Source organism: Vicugna pacos, chromosome 13 (assembly GCF_048564905.1).
Source record: "Vicugna pacos chromosome 13, VicPac4, whole genome shotgun sequence".
In the NCBI taxonomy this organism is placed as follows: Eukaryota; Metazoa; Chordata; class Mammalia; order Artiodactyla; family Camelidae; genus Vicugna; species Vicugna pacos.
This window is the reverse complement of record NC_132999.1, coordinates 44072206-44089076: the sequence shown is the minus strand read 5'-3', so window position 1 is coordinate 44089076 and position 16871 is coordinate 44072206. Positions and strand designations below refer to the sequence as shown.

At 46.1% G+C, this 16871-nt stretch overlaps 1 protein-coding gene across 1 annotated transcript in view; it reads right to left on the bottom strand.

The window, feature by feature from the left end:
• Positions 1-8091: 8091 nt before the first annotated feature.
• The window catches only part of CSMD2 (CUB and Sushi multiple domains 2), a 576739-nt gene continuing 567959 nt past the window's right edge, over positions 8092-16871 (bottom strand). The window contains exons 68-72 of the mRNA XM_072974827.1: positions 16105-16217; positions 14459-14546; positions 12218-12356; positions 11819-12034; positions 8092-10397 (exon numbers count right to left, since the gene is read on the bottom strand). Of these exons, the coding sequence (XP_072830928.1) occupies positions 11875-12034; positions 12218-12356; positions 14459-14546; positions 16105-16217 (500 nt within the window). The 3' untranslated portion in view covers positions 8092-10397; positions 11819-11874. The remainder of the gene's footprint in view (positions 10398-11818; positions 12035-12217; positions 12357-14458; positions 14547-16104; positions 16218-16871) is intronic.

The following is a 16871-nucleotide window of genomic DNA, read 5'->3' as shown; positions in this document are numbered from 1 at the left end:
CCTGTCTGACCTGTAAACTGAGTCAGGGCCAAAGTCCACCGAGTGCTGCCCACCCCAGAGAGCCAAATGGCCCAACTCAGTTCTCTTGTTCCTCACCCTCTGGTACGTGTGCTTCTGCAGGGGGCTACTGCTCCACATCCTCTCCTGGACCTCCTCTTGCTGTCCAGAGAATAAGAAATAACTATAGCTGAATTCTCTGAGACTGAAGTGCCCAGTGTCAGGACTGCCTCCACCAGCCCCTCCTCACATCACTGATTTTATTGATCAACCTCTTATAACGCCCTGGGTGGCTGCTGCTTCTTTGAGCCAACCTCTTCAGACTCTTGCCCTTCCCCGAAACCCATCCATCCAGGCCTTTAGAAATCTTGCTCTACATTGACCAATCCCTAGAGCCTCCATCTCTTCACCTGACCTTTGCTGCACCACCAAATTTACAGAAGCCTGCCTTTCTCGTAATTTTTGTTTAGGCAACTCGTTCCTCCCATGAAGCCCACATGCCCCAGGGCTTCCCCTACTCCCACTTCAGACTCCAGCCTGCTCCCTCCAAAGGTAATCCCATCCTCCTTGTCCTGTTCTCCATCTCAGAGCATAATCAGCGAATCAGCCATGACATTCCTGTGATGACAGGAGATGAATAGATGATCAGAAACGGATGGCCCAATTTGTGCCAACGAGATGAAATAGCAGGTTGGCGGGGTGGGACTAGAAAATTAGTTTCAGAACTTTACTACCTTGGGACCAGGCTGCCTGGAGCCACAGCCACACACACAGTATAGCTGAAGGAATCCAGGAGAAACGGAGCTGGAGATACTGACTAAGCCAATGCCCACTTGGCTGCCAGACTTTGTGATGTGAGCCAATACATTTTTCTTGTTAAGTTAGTTTGAGCTAGGTTTCCTCTTCCTTTGGTCTCTAGTACATTCTTTCCTCAACCTATCACCTCCTTCTTGTCTTCATATCCCTTTCTACCCAACCTAAGTGCCACAGTTCAGAATTTCAACCTTTCTTACCCATATCCTTGCTTTTCTTCCTGCCGACTTCTGTTAACATCTGCCTGGCATAATCTCAGTCATTTAAGAATACAATAATGCAGCCTCTATTACCTTGTCCATGCTATTGATTTTTGCTGGAAGTGAAAAAAAAACATTATCAGAAAGATTAGTACCATAATAAATTCATGGTCAGTTAGGTCCTAAACAATGTCCAACAATCATGCTATGAGGTTGTTCATGGCAGCTATATGATGATACAACATTCTATAATTGAAACATCCAATAAAGGGGAATTTAATACAAATTATAGTGCCAGCAGGCAACAGAAAACCAAGCAGCTAGTTAAAATGTGAAAAAAAATACATAAACACAATGCATATTAAAATGCCCACAATAAATTGCTAGGTGACAAGAGTAATATCCCAAAGATGTGGGAACAGAAGCACTTTGAAAGTTACCATGGTAGTATCAGGGTGCTAGAATTACAGATTTTTATGGTGTTCTTTTGTAATTTTTATATAATGCTCAACATTAATATATCATAAAATGTAAAACTACATTTCTTTGAAATTAAAGCCAGGACCAAAGATGATCAAGAGTCCTTGCCAGGCTTCTAACATCCACCACACCCTTCTTTTTGTTCTTAGACTGCTTTCCACCAGAGATGTATAGACAGGGTATTGTGTTACAAATAATATGAAATAATTATTTACCAATATTCTTTGTTGTTAGGCTCATTTACTTCATTTTGTTTTTAATTTAGGGTATTTATTTTTTCATACTATGGATTTGGAGGGGGATTTCCTTCTTTTGCTGTTCTTGGGAATAATACATACATACATGTATTTTAAAGATAAAATACATCCTGAGATTGTAGTGATATTTCCGATTCAAATTCAGGACTAAAGGGTTTGACTTAACCTCATCTATGTTAAACATGAATCTCCTTTCTTCTCTGAGAAAAATCCTGGGTCCCAACACTAACAAAATTATTCATGTGCTTTCCCTCATAATACACAAAACGATACACTATCATCATCAATATGATTTCTGAAAACAGTTGATTGCAGTTTTTTTTGCCTTTAGTTCTACCCTGCTGGGGATACACAGTTAATTTACTGTATTTATAAAACCATTTGACATAGTTCCTTTCCTACGAGCGTTCCAACTTCATGAGAAGGTGTGTTTATTTCATTTTGCTTTCAATTTGTAAATCTAGTCCTCTGCTTTCCTACACAAAGAGTACCAAAATGTACTCTTGGTATAGAAAGAGTGTAACAGTTTATACACAGGTCACCTCCTGAGATTTGATACACTGAGGTTGTTTCTGGTCTTTTGTTTTTATAAATAATACTGCTGTGAGTAACCTTGTGTATATGTTAGTTCATATTTGAGGAGGTATATCTTCAGAAAAATTCCTACAGGTGGGATTGCTGGGTCAAAGCATAAATCATTATGATATTTCGTTATGCATTGTCAGATTCTGCTTCATAAGAATCGGACCAGCAGCATCTGAGGGTTTATGATATTTCGTTATGCATTGTCAGATTCTGCTTCATAAGAATCGGACCAGCAGCATCTGAGGGTGTTTCCCCTACATCTTTGTCAGCAGAGTGTGCTGTCTAGCTTTTGGATTTTTGCCAATCTAATAGGTGAGAAATGGTATCTCTGAGGAGTGAAACTGAGCTTTCATATATTTAAGAGTTTTTGCTTATCTTTCTTTTCATTGTTTTTGTCTACTTGTTTATGATGCTTTTAGTCTTTTTTCTTAGTTATGAGGAATATTTTTATGAATGGGTCATGCCTCTTTCAAAAAAATATTCTCTAATATTGAGTTGCAGAGTTTGACACATATTTGTTACCAACGCTTGGACTCCTTAATCAATAGAAATTGATAAAAGGCCAGACTAGAATTCAGGCAGGGATTTACTGGGACTTGTGCTGCAGCACCAGGGAGTGAAAACAGGTATCAGGCTCCCTTTCGCCCTCTCTGATGTGGGTGAACTGGTTGCTTAAATGGGGTAAGGGTTGGGGAGGGATCTGGGGGTAGGGTAAGAGGGGTTGCTTGGGTGGTCTGCCCACCCCCTTGGCGGTGCTGTGTGCAGGGATCATGCACAGTACCCAGCTTCTGCTCCTGGTTACTCAGAAGTGGCAGTTGGCTTGTGGCCTTTTTGTCTCTTATTGTTCATAATTGCCCCAGTTGCACATGTGTGCAGTTATTTTTAGGTCCTGATAGTTTCTTTGTATTCTGTCAATCGTTTGTCCAGGTGCAAGCACTCTGGTAAGGGTCCCAGCTCCTGGCCTATCTCACAAAAACTTCCTTATGATTGTTTTGTTTCGGTCTTCTACAACCATGCATTTTTGTTGTTGTTGTTGTTACCTTGATCTATTGTGTTCTGAGAGAGATGAGTTAAAGCTCCTATGACTGGTGTGTTTCTGCCTATTTCTCTTTGCATCTCCTACTTTCTGCTTTGTGAACATGGGTGATGCTTATTTGGTGGGTAGTTAGTATCTGTTATATATTCGTTGTGAATTGTGTCCTTCAGTGTTATAAAGTGTCCTCCTTTGTCTTCTTTAATGCCTTTGAGCCTGAATTCAGACTTGTCTGATACCAAGATGGTGATCGCTGGTTCCTTGTTTGCACATGCTGGCTCTTCCTTTGCCCATTCGTAAACCTAATTACATTTAGTGATGTAAGTGGTATGTTTTCAGATCTGTCATACTGTAACGGAGCAGGACCCTACTGTCATCAGTGACCACCTGATACCTGTAATGGTGTTTGCAATTGCGTAACTATATGATGGTTTATAGGGCTTTCCTCATGCTCTTGCTGACCAGGGTTGGGCTGGAGAGGAAGGAGGCTTGGGTGGTCCACCCAACCCCCTCATGGTGCTGCTGTGTGCAGGGATCATGCTCAGTGCCCGGCTTTTGCCCCAGTGACCTCTTCTTGACCCCTGTGCCCTCCTCTTAACCCGTTGTGGTTTCCTTGTATCCTGTTGTTTGAGCTACAGGCCTCAATCTGCAGCAGGAGGTCCCAGGCCTCAGCCTGCTTAAAAGGCTAAAAACGTTTGTCAACCTGACTTTAGCACAGCTTTTTCTCTAGAGCTCTCTTCCATAGACCCCCTTCCTATGCATCCTTTCTTCCTGGTAGAAGAATAGTAAGAGTCCCAAAGCTGGAGGTGGACTTCATACCCAGCAGAGGGAATGGGACCACTACATCTGCAAAAATTTGTTTGCAACAATTTGTTATCCTGTACGCGATCTCTGTGGAAACTAGCTCCACCCCTTGAGCTCTTGGATTTTATTATAAACCCCTCTGCCTTCTCTCCCCATTAGGCTCACAGTCTTAGAAGCATTAGTCCACTGTGACCTCCTTTGCCTGGCAAAGAAATAAAGCTGCCTTTTCTACTTCATCCAAAACTCTCCTTAAGTCTCAATTCAGTAAACAGGATATGGAGGCCATGTTTTGGCAACAATATTATTTTATGTTGTATTTACTTTGTGCATTTTGTTATATTTACTGGTTCTCTCACAATGTGATACTCTGGGTACTTTTAAAATACATGTATTAATATTTAGAACAGTATGTATTTTTATTTGAGTGATTTTCTACTAATACGTTTATGTAATGCCCTTAGTCCTCTTTTTCTCTATTTATGTCCTTGCTATTTTATTAGCTTTGTATCAGTGGTTTTTCAATGGGGGGAGGGTATGCATGTATGAGTGTCAGTCTTGCTCCCCGGAAGACATTTGACAGTGTCTAGAAGCATTTTGGTTGTCGCAGCTGGGGGAGGGGAGCTACAAGCACCTAGTGGGTGGAGCCCAAGGTAGCCAGTGCACAACTTATAATGTGCAGGACAGTCAAGCCCTACAAGAAAAAAGCATCAGCCCCAAATGTCAATATTGCTGAGTTTTGAAAAATCCCTCCTTATACCATCATTTGGCTCCCCCCTAATATTTATGTGGCAATCAATGAGTTCCTGTTACAGCCCCCTTTTCTCTCCCTATTAATAAATTATATTATTTCCACTTTGTTAGACACATGACATTTACATTTCTTTATCTCCAACTTCATTTTAGATTTCGATATAATCAATTATCAATGCCAGTTCTTTGGCTGAAGTTTTCCAGTTATCACTTGGTTGGATAAAACTTGTCCTCCCATTAGATTTTTGATGAAGGGCTCCTGAGTAAAATAGCACCAAGTTCTTAAACATCTAATACTGTATTTTCATCGTCTTGATGCTTAAAAAAAATGAAAACATTGATTCGGTCCTGCTTTGCTTTGTGTGTTGCTCTTAAGAAATCAAATGACAACCCGATTTTCCTTCCTTGCGACTGGCTTAACTTTTAGCCCGGATCACGAGAATGTTTTCTTTTTCCTTCTAGTTCTGCTGGGCTAGGTCTCAGAATTGCCTGTTCCTGGGTGATTTCCCCAGAACATGGTGGGACTTTCAATAAATAGGTTAAAGATTTCCTTTTGGCTCTGGAACGTTTTCTTAGCAAATAACTATATATATTAATTCTGTTCTGTTATTTATATTACCTTCTTCAGGGATTCCTATTGCACTTAAATTGGTTTATCTTCGTCTGTTGTCTGTGCGTATCCTTTTTTGCTCTTTATTGATTTTTGCTTTCTTAAATGCTTTAATTTTCTTCCACTATGCCCTTTATTATACTTTCTGTGTCTAGCAGTCCTCGGACACTTCACAGGTTGGTCTTAATTTCTAAGATATGTCCTTTTCTTGGTAAGCTCTCATTTCACTTCTTCCTGTTATAAGTCCATTTCTATTCCGAGTTTTTGAATTTCTTATTTGTGTTGTACTGTAATATTTGCAATTGCCTGTTTAATTATATTTAATGTTGAAATTCTTTTTAAAAAAAGTATTCTTCTTCTTTGTTTATCTTTTGGGGGAGGGTTTTCATTAGCTAAAATGTTTCATTACTTATTTTGTTTTATTCTTATAGAAATGTTGTAGATGTGTTGAGTACCCTTTTTCTGCCTGTGATAAAATAAATGTATAGGATTTTTCTAGACCAGCAATAAGAGGTGATCCTATTGGAGTGAGGGATGGAGTGACTTGGGTTATTTGCTTTGTTAGTTCAAGGGCACTCTCTTCTTTTGTTATTGGGTGATCTAGGGACAGTGCAGCTTGTCTCACAGGCACTGTCCCCTCTATCTATGTCCTTAGGCTTATGAAAGCCTGTCCTAGCATGATGTTTGGAAGTGTTCCTCACTCTGAGGGGTGTCTAGAAATTGTACTTTATTGTAAAGTGGATGCGGGGAAAATTTACATTTGGAACTCAGATTTAATACTTGCTACTTTGGTGCTCCCAGCTTCTAATCCAGCAGTTGCTTGTGTTTTACAACAGTTCAGTTCCTAACCCTGAGTCCCAGCCCAGCTACCTAATGTCCCTGATGGGAGGGTGGGGTCTACCCAGCTGGTTCCCTGTGGACAGGAGATAAATACAAGATGTTATGTCCCAGATGACATGATGCCTTTTTTAAAACTGGGAAAGTTCATATAAATCTGATGATTCAGGTCATCGAGGGACAAGGGGGGCCAAGATGCAGTGTGAAAGTGAAGGGTAGTGGGAGTCGGGAAACTGAAGGGAGTCTGGGTGAATTTTCCATGTAAAATGATGACTCCTAATAGATACTTACGTGAATTTGGAGAAGGAGGCTCCTAGTTCTCGTCAGTCTTTCCTTTTCTTCCTCACTCCTTCTTTAGTGGCTTTTCCTCCTGATTTAGCCTTTCTCTGCTATAGATTTCCTGCTGCCCAAGCCCACCTGCCCTTTAGGCTACAAATCCTTTGCACTGACCGCCTCAGTCCAGGCCAGGCCAGGCCCCATCCCCGAAGGGGAGCAGCTTCTTTCTCCCCAGGATCCTGCCCTGAGCTGACCTGGGCACCACTATAATTTAAAAAATTATTTATTGTTATTTATGCCATTGTATGTATATACACATACACATTTTCTTGATCCTTTAATCCACTGACAGACACTTCTTAGGTTATTTCCATACGTTGACTACTGTGAATAATGCTGCCATGAATGTGGTAATGCAGATATCTTTTCAAGATAGTGATTTTATTTCCTTTGGATGTAAAAGTGGGATTGCTGGATCACATGGTAGTTCTATTTTTAATGTTTCTGAAGAACCTCTACACTGTTTTCCATAGTGGCTGCACCATTTTACATTCCCACCAATAGTACACAAGGATTCCAATTTCTCTACATCCTCACCAACACTTGTTATTTTCTGTGGGTTTTTTTTTTTTTTTGATAGTAGTTATTCTAATGGATGTGAGGTGGATATCACTGTGATTTTGGTTTCTGTTTCCCTAATGATTAGTGACTTTGAGCATCTTTTCATGTGCTTGTTGGCCATTTTATATCTTTGGAGAAATGTCTGTTCAAGTCATTTGCCCATTTTAAAATCAGGTTATTTGTTTTTGTTTGTTGCTTTGGTTTTGTTGTCGTTGAGTATAGGAATTCTTAATATATTCTGGATATTAATCCCTTATCAGACATATGATTTGCAAATATTTTCTTCCACTCCATAGGTTGCCTTTTTACTCCATTGTGTCCTTTGATGTACAGACGTTTTTAATTTTTATGAAGTCCAACTCCCTATTTTAAATTTGTTGCCCATACTTTTGGTGTCATATCCAAGAAATCATTGCCAAGTCTAATGTCACAAAGCTTTCCTATATTTTCTTGTAAGCATTTTATAGTTTTAGGTCTTCTGTTTAGATATTTGATCCATTTCAAGTTAATTTTTTACATATGGTGCACTCCCTGTCAATCACTTTGCTGGGTGTTCCCAAAATGTAGCAGAGGCAACACAAGTTTAAGAAAGAGATGTCCACATTTCCACCCTTGGCTTTTAGTCGCAGATGTGTCTTTCCTCTCCTTCCCCAAAAAACCCTTGCCCCAGCCATGACAAAGGCCATAAAAATGTAAGAAAACCAATGCAAAAATTTATATTTTATTTGAATTCAAAAAATTTAAAATTGCTTTCAAATTCAGGAAAGTACCATAATGCAGGACCCCAGGGGGGAAGCCTCATATACAGAGACAGATAAATTAAATGTATATACTGCAGACAAGCCAAGAAGGTGTGTAGATTACATATTTACAGCACTTGATGTTTCCTGAAAACCATATTTATACATTTTATTACATTTACAAAAAAGGCTTCCACTACCGTTTACCTACAATAATGAAAAAAAATTTACACCTTTTTTCCTTTTCTTTTTTGGTACTGTACAAACCTTGTATAATAAAAATATATCTCTGTACAAAAGATTTTTTTGTTTGTTTTTGTTTTACTTTTTTTTTTTTTTTTCCTCATGGGATGGTGGTGGGTATATGGTGAGAACGGTGGGTGAAGGGCCTAGTCTGCCCTGGTTGCTTCCGAGCCTCTGGAGGTGGAGAGAAAATGCCAGAGGTGGGAAAGGGTAAAGCACAGCAGAGTGCTGGGCGCCCCACCAGCATGTGCTCCTTGGGCATCTCCTGGGACTTCACAGCGGGACACAGAGGAGGGGCAGAGGTGGGGCTGAAGGAAGATTCCACTGGTTGGTCTCAGAGGAGCATAATAAGAAGGGGGAAGGGAGCAGCCAAAGAGCTTCCTGCACTTGCTTCCAGAAAAAGAAAGAGATGAGCGTGTGAGTGTGTCTGGACTGGCCCTCCCGCCCAGGGATGCTGTGACCTGGAGCGGTGCGGACAGCTGGGCCCCTGGCACGGCCAGACCCAGCTGCATCTGCTGGAAATTGACACCTCTCACTTTAGCCCACCTTCATGGTTCCAGCTCAGAATATGCTTACAAACCGGGCATCCCCACCACTCCACTCCTGCGCGCTTCTATATCGTCATTTCAATATGCGTTATGAACATCTGAGGCCAGCCGGTCACATGTGCACAGGGGCTGAAGCCCGTGGGGACCCTCCCGAGGACAGAGAAAGTGGCTCTAAGTGCCACAGTTTGATTTCTAAACTCATTAGCTTCTCAGCAATACTTATATGGAATTCATCAATGACCCAAGCACGATGAAACTCAAAATAAGTCAAACCTACTTGCAAGGAGTTGGAGCGAGTGTGACTCACCCACCCCATTCTTTTCAGTCAGTAGCTCCCAGGTCCTGTCTACTATGGCAGGGTCCTGCGGGGAGCCCAGGGGCGGGCACCAGCTCCAGGAAGCCTGGGGCACTGGGTCCTTGCCCTGATGCTGCCAAGATGGAGAGAACGGAACCCAGAAGAACACAGGGATCCCCTGCCTGGCCCAACAGCCCTGGCCACAGTTCTACTTAGAGATTCATCTGCTCCCCCCAGTCTTTGGTCCCCCTTTGAGACATGGGTTTCTGGCAGCTGGTGTAGTAGACTCTGGAGTCAGACCCGTCTGGGTTTGTAACCTGACTCCACACTTACTGTGTGGGTGACGTCTCTTTACTTTTCTGGGCTTCTGCTTTCTCATCCATCCGGAATCAGATGTTCTACATTCTGGGGTTGCTGGAAGGTCTAGAAATGATACACCTAAAGTGTCAGGCACAGAGAAGAAACTCAATACATGGTACCCATTATTGTTTGGACCCTGGGGCAGGCTCGCTCTCCTGGCCCTTCCCTCACCTCTCCGATGCCTGCAGACTTGGTGTTCCTGTCTGGGCCACACTCTTGTTTCTCTTCTCTTTGTCAGTTGACAGTCAGACTTGACCTTGGGCTCACGGCCGGCTTCCTTCCCTTACCTCCCCTGACGTGCCCTACTTTTTCAGTGTTACCTTCGACCTAGAATGCTTTTTTATTCACTGGTTTAGAACTAAAGAAAATTACGTTAGAAAAAAATTAAGAAACTGATTTCCAAACTATTTCTTAGGATTGTTTTCTGCCCTTGGGGTAATCCCCGCTGGCATTCTGCAGCCAGGACTGTCCGTTTACAGACGGCTGGTCTCTGGGTACCCACTGCCCGCCCCGAGAGGCATCCTGCTAACACAGCCACTGTGTCTGCACAAGAGGGGTGGGCGTGTTGGTTTCCAGGCTGATGGGCCTTATTCTCCTTCACTTCTTCTGTGTTTGTGGGGAGCAGGGCACGGGACATCTTTCATACCCATTTCTCTTTTTTAAGCTTCTGTGGTCTCTTCCGTAGGACTCAAATGGAGGAGAGGTGTGTGTTTGTGTGTGTTCAGGCCCATCCACACACGTGCATACCCACAAAATCCTTTGCTAGTTTAGATCCATAACTTCCTTCCCCCAGTCCGGGCGGAGTGGGAGTCCTCTCCAGGGTGGCGGTGCGGATGGCGGCAGGGCGAGGGCCCAAGTCCCAGCGGTAGCAGACACGGGCGGAGAGACGGACGAAGATGGGCACTGGGCACTGTGCTCAGGGGAGCTTACTTCCTGTCCCCTGGAGAACTGGGAACACAGATCACACCAGAGTTTGTAAAAGAAGGGGGGTGGCGAGCAGAAGGTAAGAGAGAAGAGGCAAAGCGAAGAAGGGATAAAGACAGTTAGTTGCCTTGATCTTATCTCTGATTTTTAATCTTCCCAAACTGAGGCTGGGAGCTGAGGCAGGGAAGGGACGTGGAAGAATACACATTTTCCTAAGGTTACTTTTCTCCCAGGCAGGGCTGACTCACCTGTTACCACAGGAGACCCATGGCTGCTACACATCTACAGGCCCAGAGAATGTTTTTTAGTTTCTTTCAAAATCAGAAGGTAAAAAAAATGAATATAATAAAAATGGCCATGGAATAACGAATCCAGCCTGGATTCTATCCATCTTTATAGCAACAGAGTTGTAAAGTATCTTTCTTAAGATATTACTCAAACAGAGGAAGGGGTCCATGCAGGTCATAACACAGCCCTGCTCCCAAGCGCCCTTCTCACTGACCCCGCAGGCCTCAATGACATCCCTGTGTGGGGTTTATTTTAATTTCAGCCATTAGTTCTTGTGAAGCATATCACCTTGTCATGCATTTAAAATGTATGTGTGTCTATTCAGCATGGATTTTCATGCATCTTTTTCCAGAGCCAAGCAATCCACTCTCTGTGCTCCAGGTCTGCGGGGGGGGGGGGGCCCTCTGGGAGAGCCTTGGGCTGGGCGGGATGCTCAGGTGCCCACTGTTGGGTCAAACATCAGTCTAGATGTTGCAGTGAAGGAATTTGTTAGATGTGATTAACATTTAAATCAGTAGGCTTTGGATAAAGCAAATGACCCTCCCTAATGCAGGTGGGCCTCACCAATTAGCTGAAGGCCTTAAGAGACAGGACTAAGGTCCCCTTGACAGAAAGGAATTCTGCCTCTGGACTCAAGAGCAGAACTCCTGATGGAATTTCCAGCCTGCAGGCTTGCCCTTCAGACTTGCCAGCACCACAGTCACTAAGCCAATCCCTCTCCCTCTTTCTTTAAGTCTATATATACAACATAAATATGTATACATGCAATATGTCCATATATACTCCCCCTAGATAGGTAAGTGTATGCACATTTGTATGTATTTAAGTATGTATGTCTCAAGAATTCTGACTAATACACCTACTGGGTGTATTTGCTGAGCTCAATGGCTAAGAGCGCATTCTTTGGAGCCGCCTGCCTGGGGTTGGATCCTGGCCCTGCTACTTGTGAGCTGTGTGATCTTGGTCAAGTTAACTCCTTTCTCTGTGCCTCAGTTTTCCCATCTGCAAAGCGGGTAACCACAGTCCCGGTCTGAGCTGTGGGGCGGTGCCTCCGTGGCTGGCACGTGGCAGTGCTAGTGCACGGGCCCTCTTACTGGCCATGTCTGTTGCGGGGGGGGGTGCCCCGGGTGCACGGCCACCTCCCACCTCCCTCTCACCGGCTGCCGGAGGCGGGGCTCTCGGTGGCGGAGGTGAGGGCAGCCAGGCCCGGGGGCTATACCGCTGTGCACACCGTGCTGACTGTGAACTCCGCCTCAGTGGCCATGATGTCTGTGGGCTGGATGTTGCGGTCGTACATGGGGTTCTCAAACGTGGCCCGGACATTCGTGTTCTCGTGGCCAGCGTAGCCATTGAAAGGAACTTTGGGTCTTCTCCTGGGAATAAGAAAGTGTAACCCAGATGTCAAAAGAGGAGAGACTCAGGTCTCTAAAGGAGCGGGGGGTTCAGTCTTCCCTTCGCAGGGAAGTGTATTCGCAGCTCTGAGCCAAGAAGTCGCAGGGAGGGGGTCTGGCAGCTGCCCTGTCACCTCCCATTCCCGGGCCTGTCCCTTCACTCACCTGTGCTTGTAGAGATAGAGCACAAAGCCCGCAATGATGAGGGCGATGAAGGGCACCAGGATTGCAGCCGCCACCGAGCTGCTGTTGGAAGCAAAGTGGCGGCCGATGGACTCGGGGTCTGACTCCAGCAGCCTGAGGTCTGCAAAGTCCCAGAGCAGAAACCTCAGGTCAGGCACAGTGGCTGCCACGGGAGGGGAGGCTGCGGCTGGGACACTACCTTCTCCAGCTCATTAGGGAGAGGCCTGATGCCCAGAGCACCCCCACCCCCACCTGCCTTCCACATGCACTTGGACATCCCCCTGGAGAAGGGTCTCAAGTGTGCAGGTCAGTCCCAGGGAAGCCAATCTACAGGAGAGCCTGAAACTGGGTCCCAGAATAAAATCTTAAAAGAGTGCAGCCCTTTAGAAGTTTCAAAATGTCTTTTGGCCATAGGAGCCTTTTATCCCATGAAACCTTACAAAGAAGCCAAAATATGAACAGACAAAGGTGGAACTGTTAGGCAGTCAGATAGAAATGAGCACTGGGGAGGGGGAGAGGAAGGGGAAAGGAACAACTCAGAAAGGGGGAGAGGAGGAGGGGGAAAGGAACAATCCCTACGTCTGCAAGCAGGATAAGGAACTCCAGAGATTTTTACTTTCTCTAAATGAGGGCCAGCAAAAGAAGCCAGTTAAAATCAAACGCTGCAGCTGCCTAGGAGAGAAGGCCCTGGTGTAACTTGACTCAGTGCTCATTATAATGCAATTAACATTGCAGTTTGAGCCCCCACTTGTAGGTTTCTCTGTGTAGCTTCAGGGGTAGAAACCTGCCCAAAAGGGGATGGGCGTGCCAGAGCCACAAGGAACCGGAGTTGTCAATCAACCTAAGCGCAAGGAACCTGAGCTGTCAATCAGCTTGATCACTCAAAGAACCTGAGCAGTTAATCAATCAATCACAAAAATGGCCCTAAGCCAGGATATAAGACAGAAAAACAAAGGAGCGGCGCCATTTTTCCTCTCCTGGATTGGCCCGTCCCGTTTTCGGGAGTGTACTATCTTTTACTACTTTTTTACTTTACTAACAAAAATCTTGCTTATATCACGCTGTCTGTCTCTCATTAAAAAAAAATTTTTTTTTTGGGTGACTAAGAACCGAGGTAATTCTTATTTCCCCTTTCCCGGTAACAGAACTGCTCTGGTTGGGGTGGGAGTGGGGGTGCTGAAGCTTCTGCCTCGGGAGGGTCCCTCTCCTCCCTGCCCATCTCCCTCCCCAAGACTGGGAGGGTTCCGTAGTCCCCTGGACGAGCTGGGACCCCTGTTAAGTGCCCCACCTAACTGAGGGGGCTCTGCGAGGGGACCGGTCTGCTCTGGGAGGCTGGGAGTTAGTTGCGAGACCAGGACAAGAACTTGGGTTTCCAGAGGTCTCTCTGGTGTGCAAGGCTGAGTATTTGACGGGCTGCTGTATGGAAGAGGAAAGGCTCTTTCTTTATGCAGCTCAAGAGGGCGGAGCTCAAAACAACTCTGAGGAGGAGCAGGGTGGAGTGGGAACCTGATTTCCACTTGAGACAAGGAGAAGCTTTCTGAAGGTCAGAGCTGCGTGAAAACACAAGGCACTGCCTGGCAGGCAGGCGGAGGCAGGAGGACTGGCGGTGTCAGCCCCGGGGTGTACAGAGCTGGCGCTCAAGCCCCCGTGCCTGCCTCCTGTCTTCTCCTGCACTGCTTCTGAGAAGTCAGGACACGGCCCTTCCTCTCATTAGAGGCTCTGGGTCAAGGCCAATCTCTGGAGTAAGATTGCTTGACACTGATGCAGGCAGGGCACAAAGATGCCAGGGAAGAACTAGGGAAGGAAGCCTCCTTGCAGCTCAGTTTTCTCATCTGAAAATGAGGACAGCAACACCAGTCTCCCAGGACTGAGGGAAGACTCCCCTGAGAGCAATGCTCGGGGGTCTCGGGGATGCCCCAGGGCTGGCCAGATAGTGTTGTGGGGACATATCTGAGACCCAGTGTCCCTTCAGCTGGGGGCTCTCAACTCAAGGGTTGAGCATGAAACTGTTTGGTAAAGGCAGAGCGTATGCATTGTGTATTGTCCTTGTTTCCAGGGAGATATTCCTCCGTGGCTTTTATCAGAATCTCAGAGGTGTCTCTGATCCAAAAGAGGCTAAGAACCCCCGTCTTAGACTGCTGAACTCCACCAATCCCCACCCTCCATCCCCACATGCCGGTTTCTTCCCGCTGAGCTCACACCCCAGGGACAAATGCTAGTTACCAAGTCTTTGAAAGCCGAACTGCCCGAAGCCTTGGCCTTTGACAGAGCCTTGGTAGATGAAGGTGCCTCCGGAGGACTCTGAGGAGACCTGTGATGGTGGCAGCAGAGAGAGTGAGATGGGAGGCATGCTAGAAGGAGCTGGAAGCCCTGCCAGCCAGGCCAGAGACACGCTCCCAGGTACACGCTGCCAAACGGGCTGGCGTCAACCCCACCAACATCGACTCCCTGCCTACACCCAGGCCGGGATGGAGCACGACCGAGGTGCTGGGGTGGGGCAGGGGCACCCATTGCAGACTGAACATACTTTGGAGAGTTCATTCCAGTTCCAATAGCTATTGATTTTGAGGGGCGGGGACTTGGAGACTGAACTGCTCCCTGCTGCCTCTGCCCCTGCTTCATGATGCTCATGGACCAGACACAGACATGCAAACCTGTGGGCTGGGGGCTGCTCAGCTGAGGGCGTGCTCTGAGGATGCTTGTGCTACTGGTTTCCCTTCCAACTCATGCTCCATCCCAGGGTGCAGCCCTCTGTCAGTTATGCTCTAGGCTGACCTCCCCCCATCCCCCCAGACACGTCCTGGGGGACACAGAAGTGGGCCTGATGGTTGACTGTTGTCCCAGGCAGTTGCTGAGCTGTTCCTGGCCCTCTGGAGCTCCATTTACATCTAACACTCTAGCTTCAGCTCCCAACTTTGACCCTTGTTCTCTGACCTCTGGCCACCATCCCAGCATGGTGGAGTCTGTTGTCCTCCTACTACTGATGCCAGCCAGGCCTGGAATACCCAAGGGGGTCCACAGGATACTCCCGAGAATCCCAAGGAATGGACCCCATGGGCCCAGCCTTGGAGAAGCCACTTGCTTCTTCTTAGGTGTTTATAAGCAGAGTCACTAAATCCACAGTCCTCTACCAGCCCCTACCATCCACGAGGATGCACCCTGACTCCTCAGCTCTCTGCTCCTCTGGCTGCAAGACCTCTTCCTCCTTCCCACCCCTCCTCTTCCAGCTCCAATCATCCAAGTCAGGGAAGCTGAGGATGTGACAGGTGACTGCTCTATTCCCCTATCTGTGAAATTAGAAGGTCTGGGCAAAGCAGTTTCACTGGGGACCTGGATTCCACTTCAAGAATGCCCTTGAATGTAACAAGTCTTTCCCACAAGGGAATGCAAAAGAGCTGGCTCCTTTTCCCCAGGTCCTGGTCCCTTGAGTGGTGCTAAATGGAGCACCATGTGCATCCTCAAATGTGAGAAGATGCTCAGTGTTCATCAGGGACTCACCAGCTCCTCGGGGCTCCCATCACCACACCACGACCTTCAACTTGCTTGAACTTACTCTTGTCCAGCTGACCTCCATTTCCTTGCTTTCTGCTCAAACATCAGAACCTGCTTCATCTTGCTCAGATGTCCTGAACTCTGCACTCTCAGCCTCTGGTCGTTTTTATCTTTTCCTTTGCTCGCTTCACTAGCAGATGAGGACTTCCTTGGTCCCAGTCCTTGCCCCACAGAAAACCTCCTCCCCAGTCTCCATGTTGATCCTAACAGTTCCCACCACCTTCCTCCCCTCCTCCTCCCTGCCAGTGATCTGGGAATCAGGGATGGGGCAAGGGCACAGGGAGGTCAAGGACTGAGGGAGATTTTGCTGTACTTACATGCCCATCTAAAGCCCACTGGTCATCTTTAAACTTATTCACGAAGCTCTCCACAGGCCCTATAATCTGGTAAACTTGGAGGAGGAGATGGAAATCTTCTCTCCTGTAAACTCCTGGGAAAAGAAAGTTCAGTGGGTACACTTGAAGGATCTGGGAAAATTTCAAAACCCAGATTTGGGGGTCTGTGGGTGTGAGTGTCTGAGTGCGAGTTCACGTGCAGATGTTGGTAGAAAAATCCCACGTATAATTGGCATTAGGTAAGTATCGTGTGGCCTGTGAGTGTGCGTGGGCTGGATGTGAGGGCACACAAGAATGTGCACATGTGGTTAATGAACAGCAGGATTACTGCCTGGTGGTTGTGCTCCTGACTACACCTGCCTTCCTCTCTCAGAATAAAGGGGATAGGATTTTGTACACGTTAATGGGTCAGTAAAAGCATGGATGTGCTTACAAGTCAGTGGCTGCAGGAATGCAGGAGGGGGTGTATCCAGGTGTATGTACATGGGCTTAGGACAATGTCTGAGAGCAAATGAGTGACTACGAATGCTCAGCTGTGTGTGTGCACACATGAAAGAGTGGCTAGGACCGCCTGTGGGGTTGCGTCTGAGTGTGTACAGTCCTTCCCTCGTGCATTCACTGACCTACCCATCTAGTCAATGAACACTTGTTTTCTAAGATATTTAGTTTTTCTGAGTATAGAAAATTTGAAAATTGGGGACATCTTGGAAAATGCAGAGATGCATGAAGAAAGAAAATTTCCTCTTGAT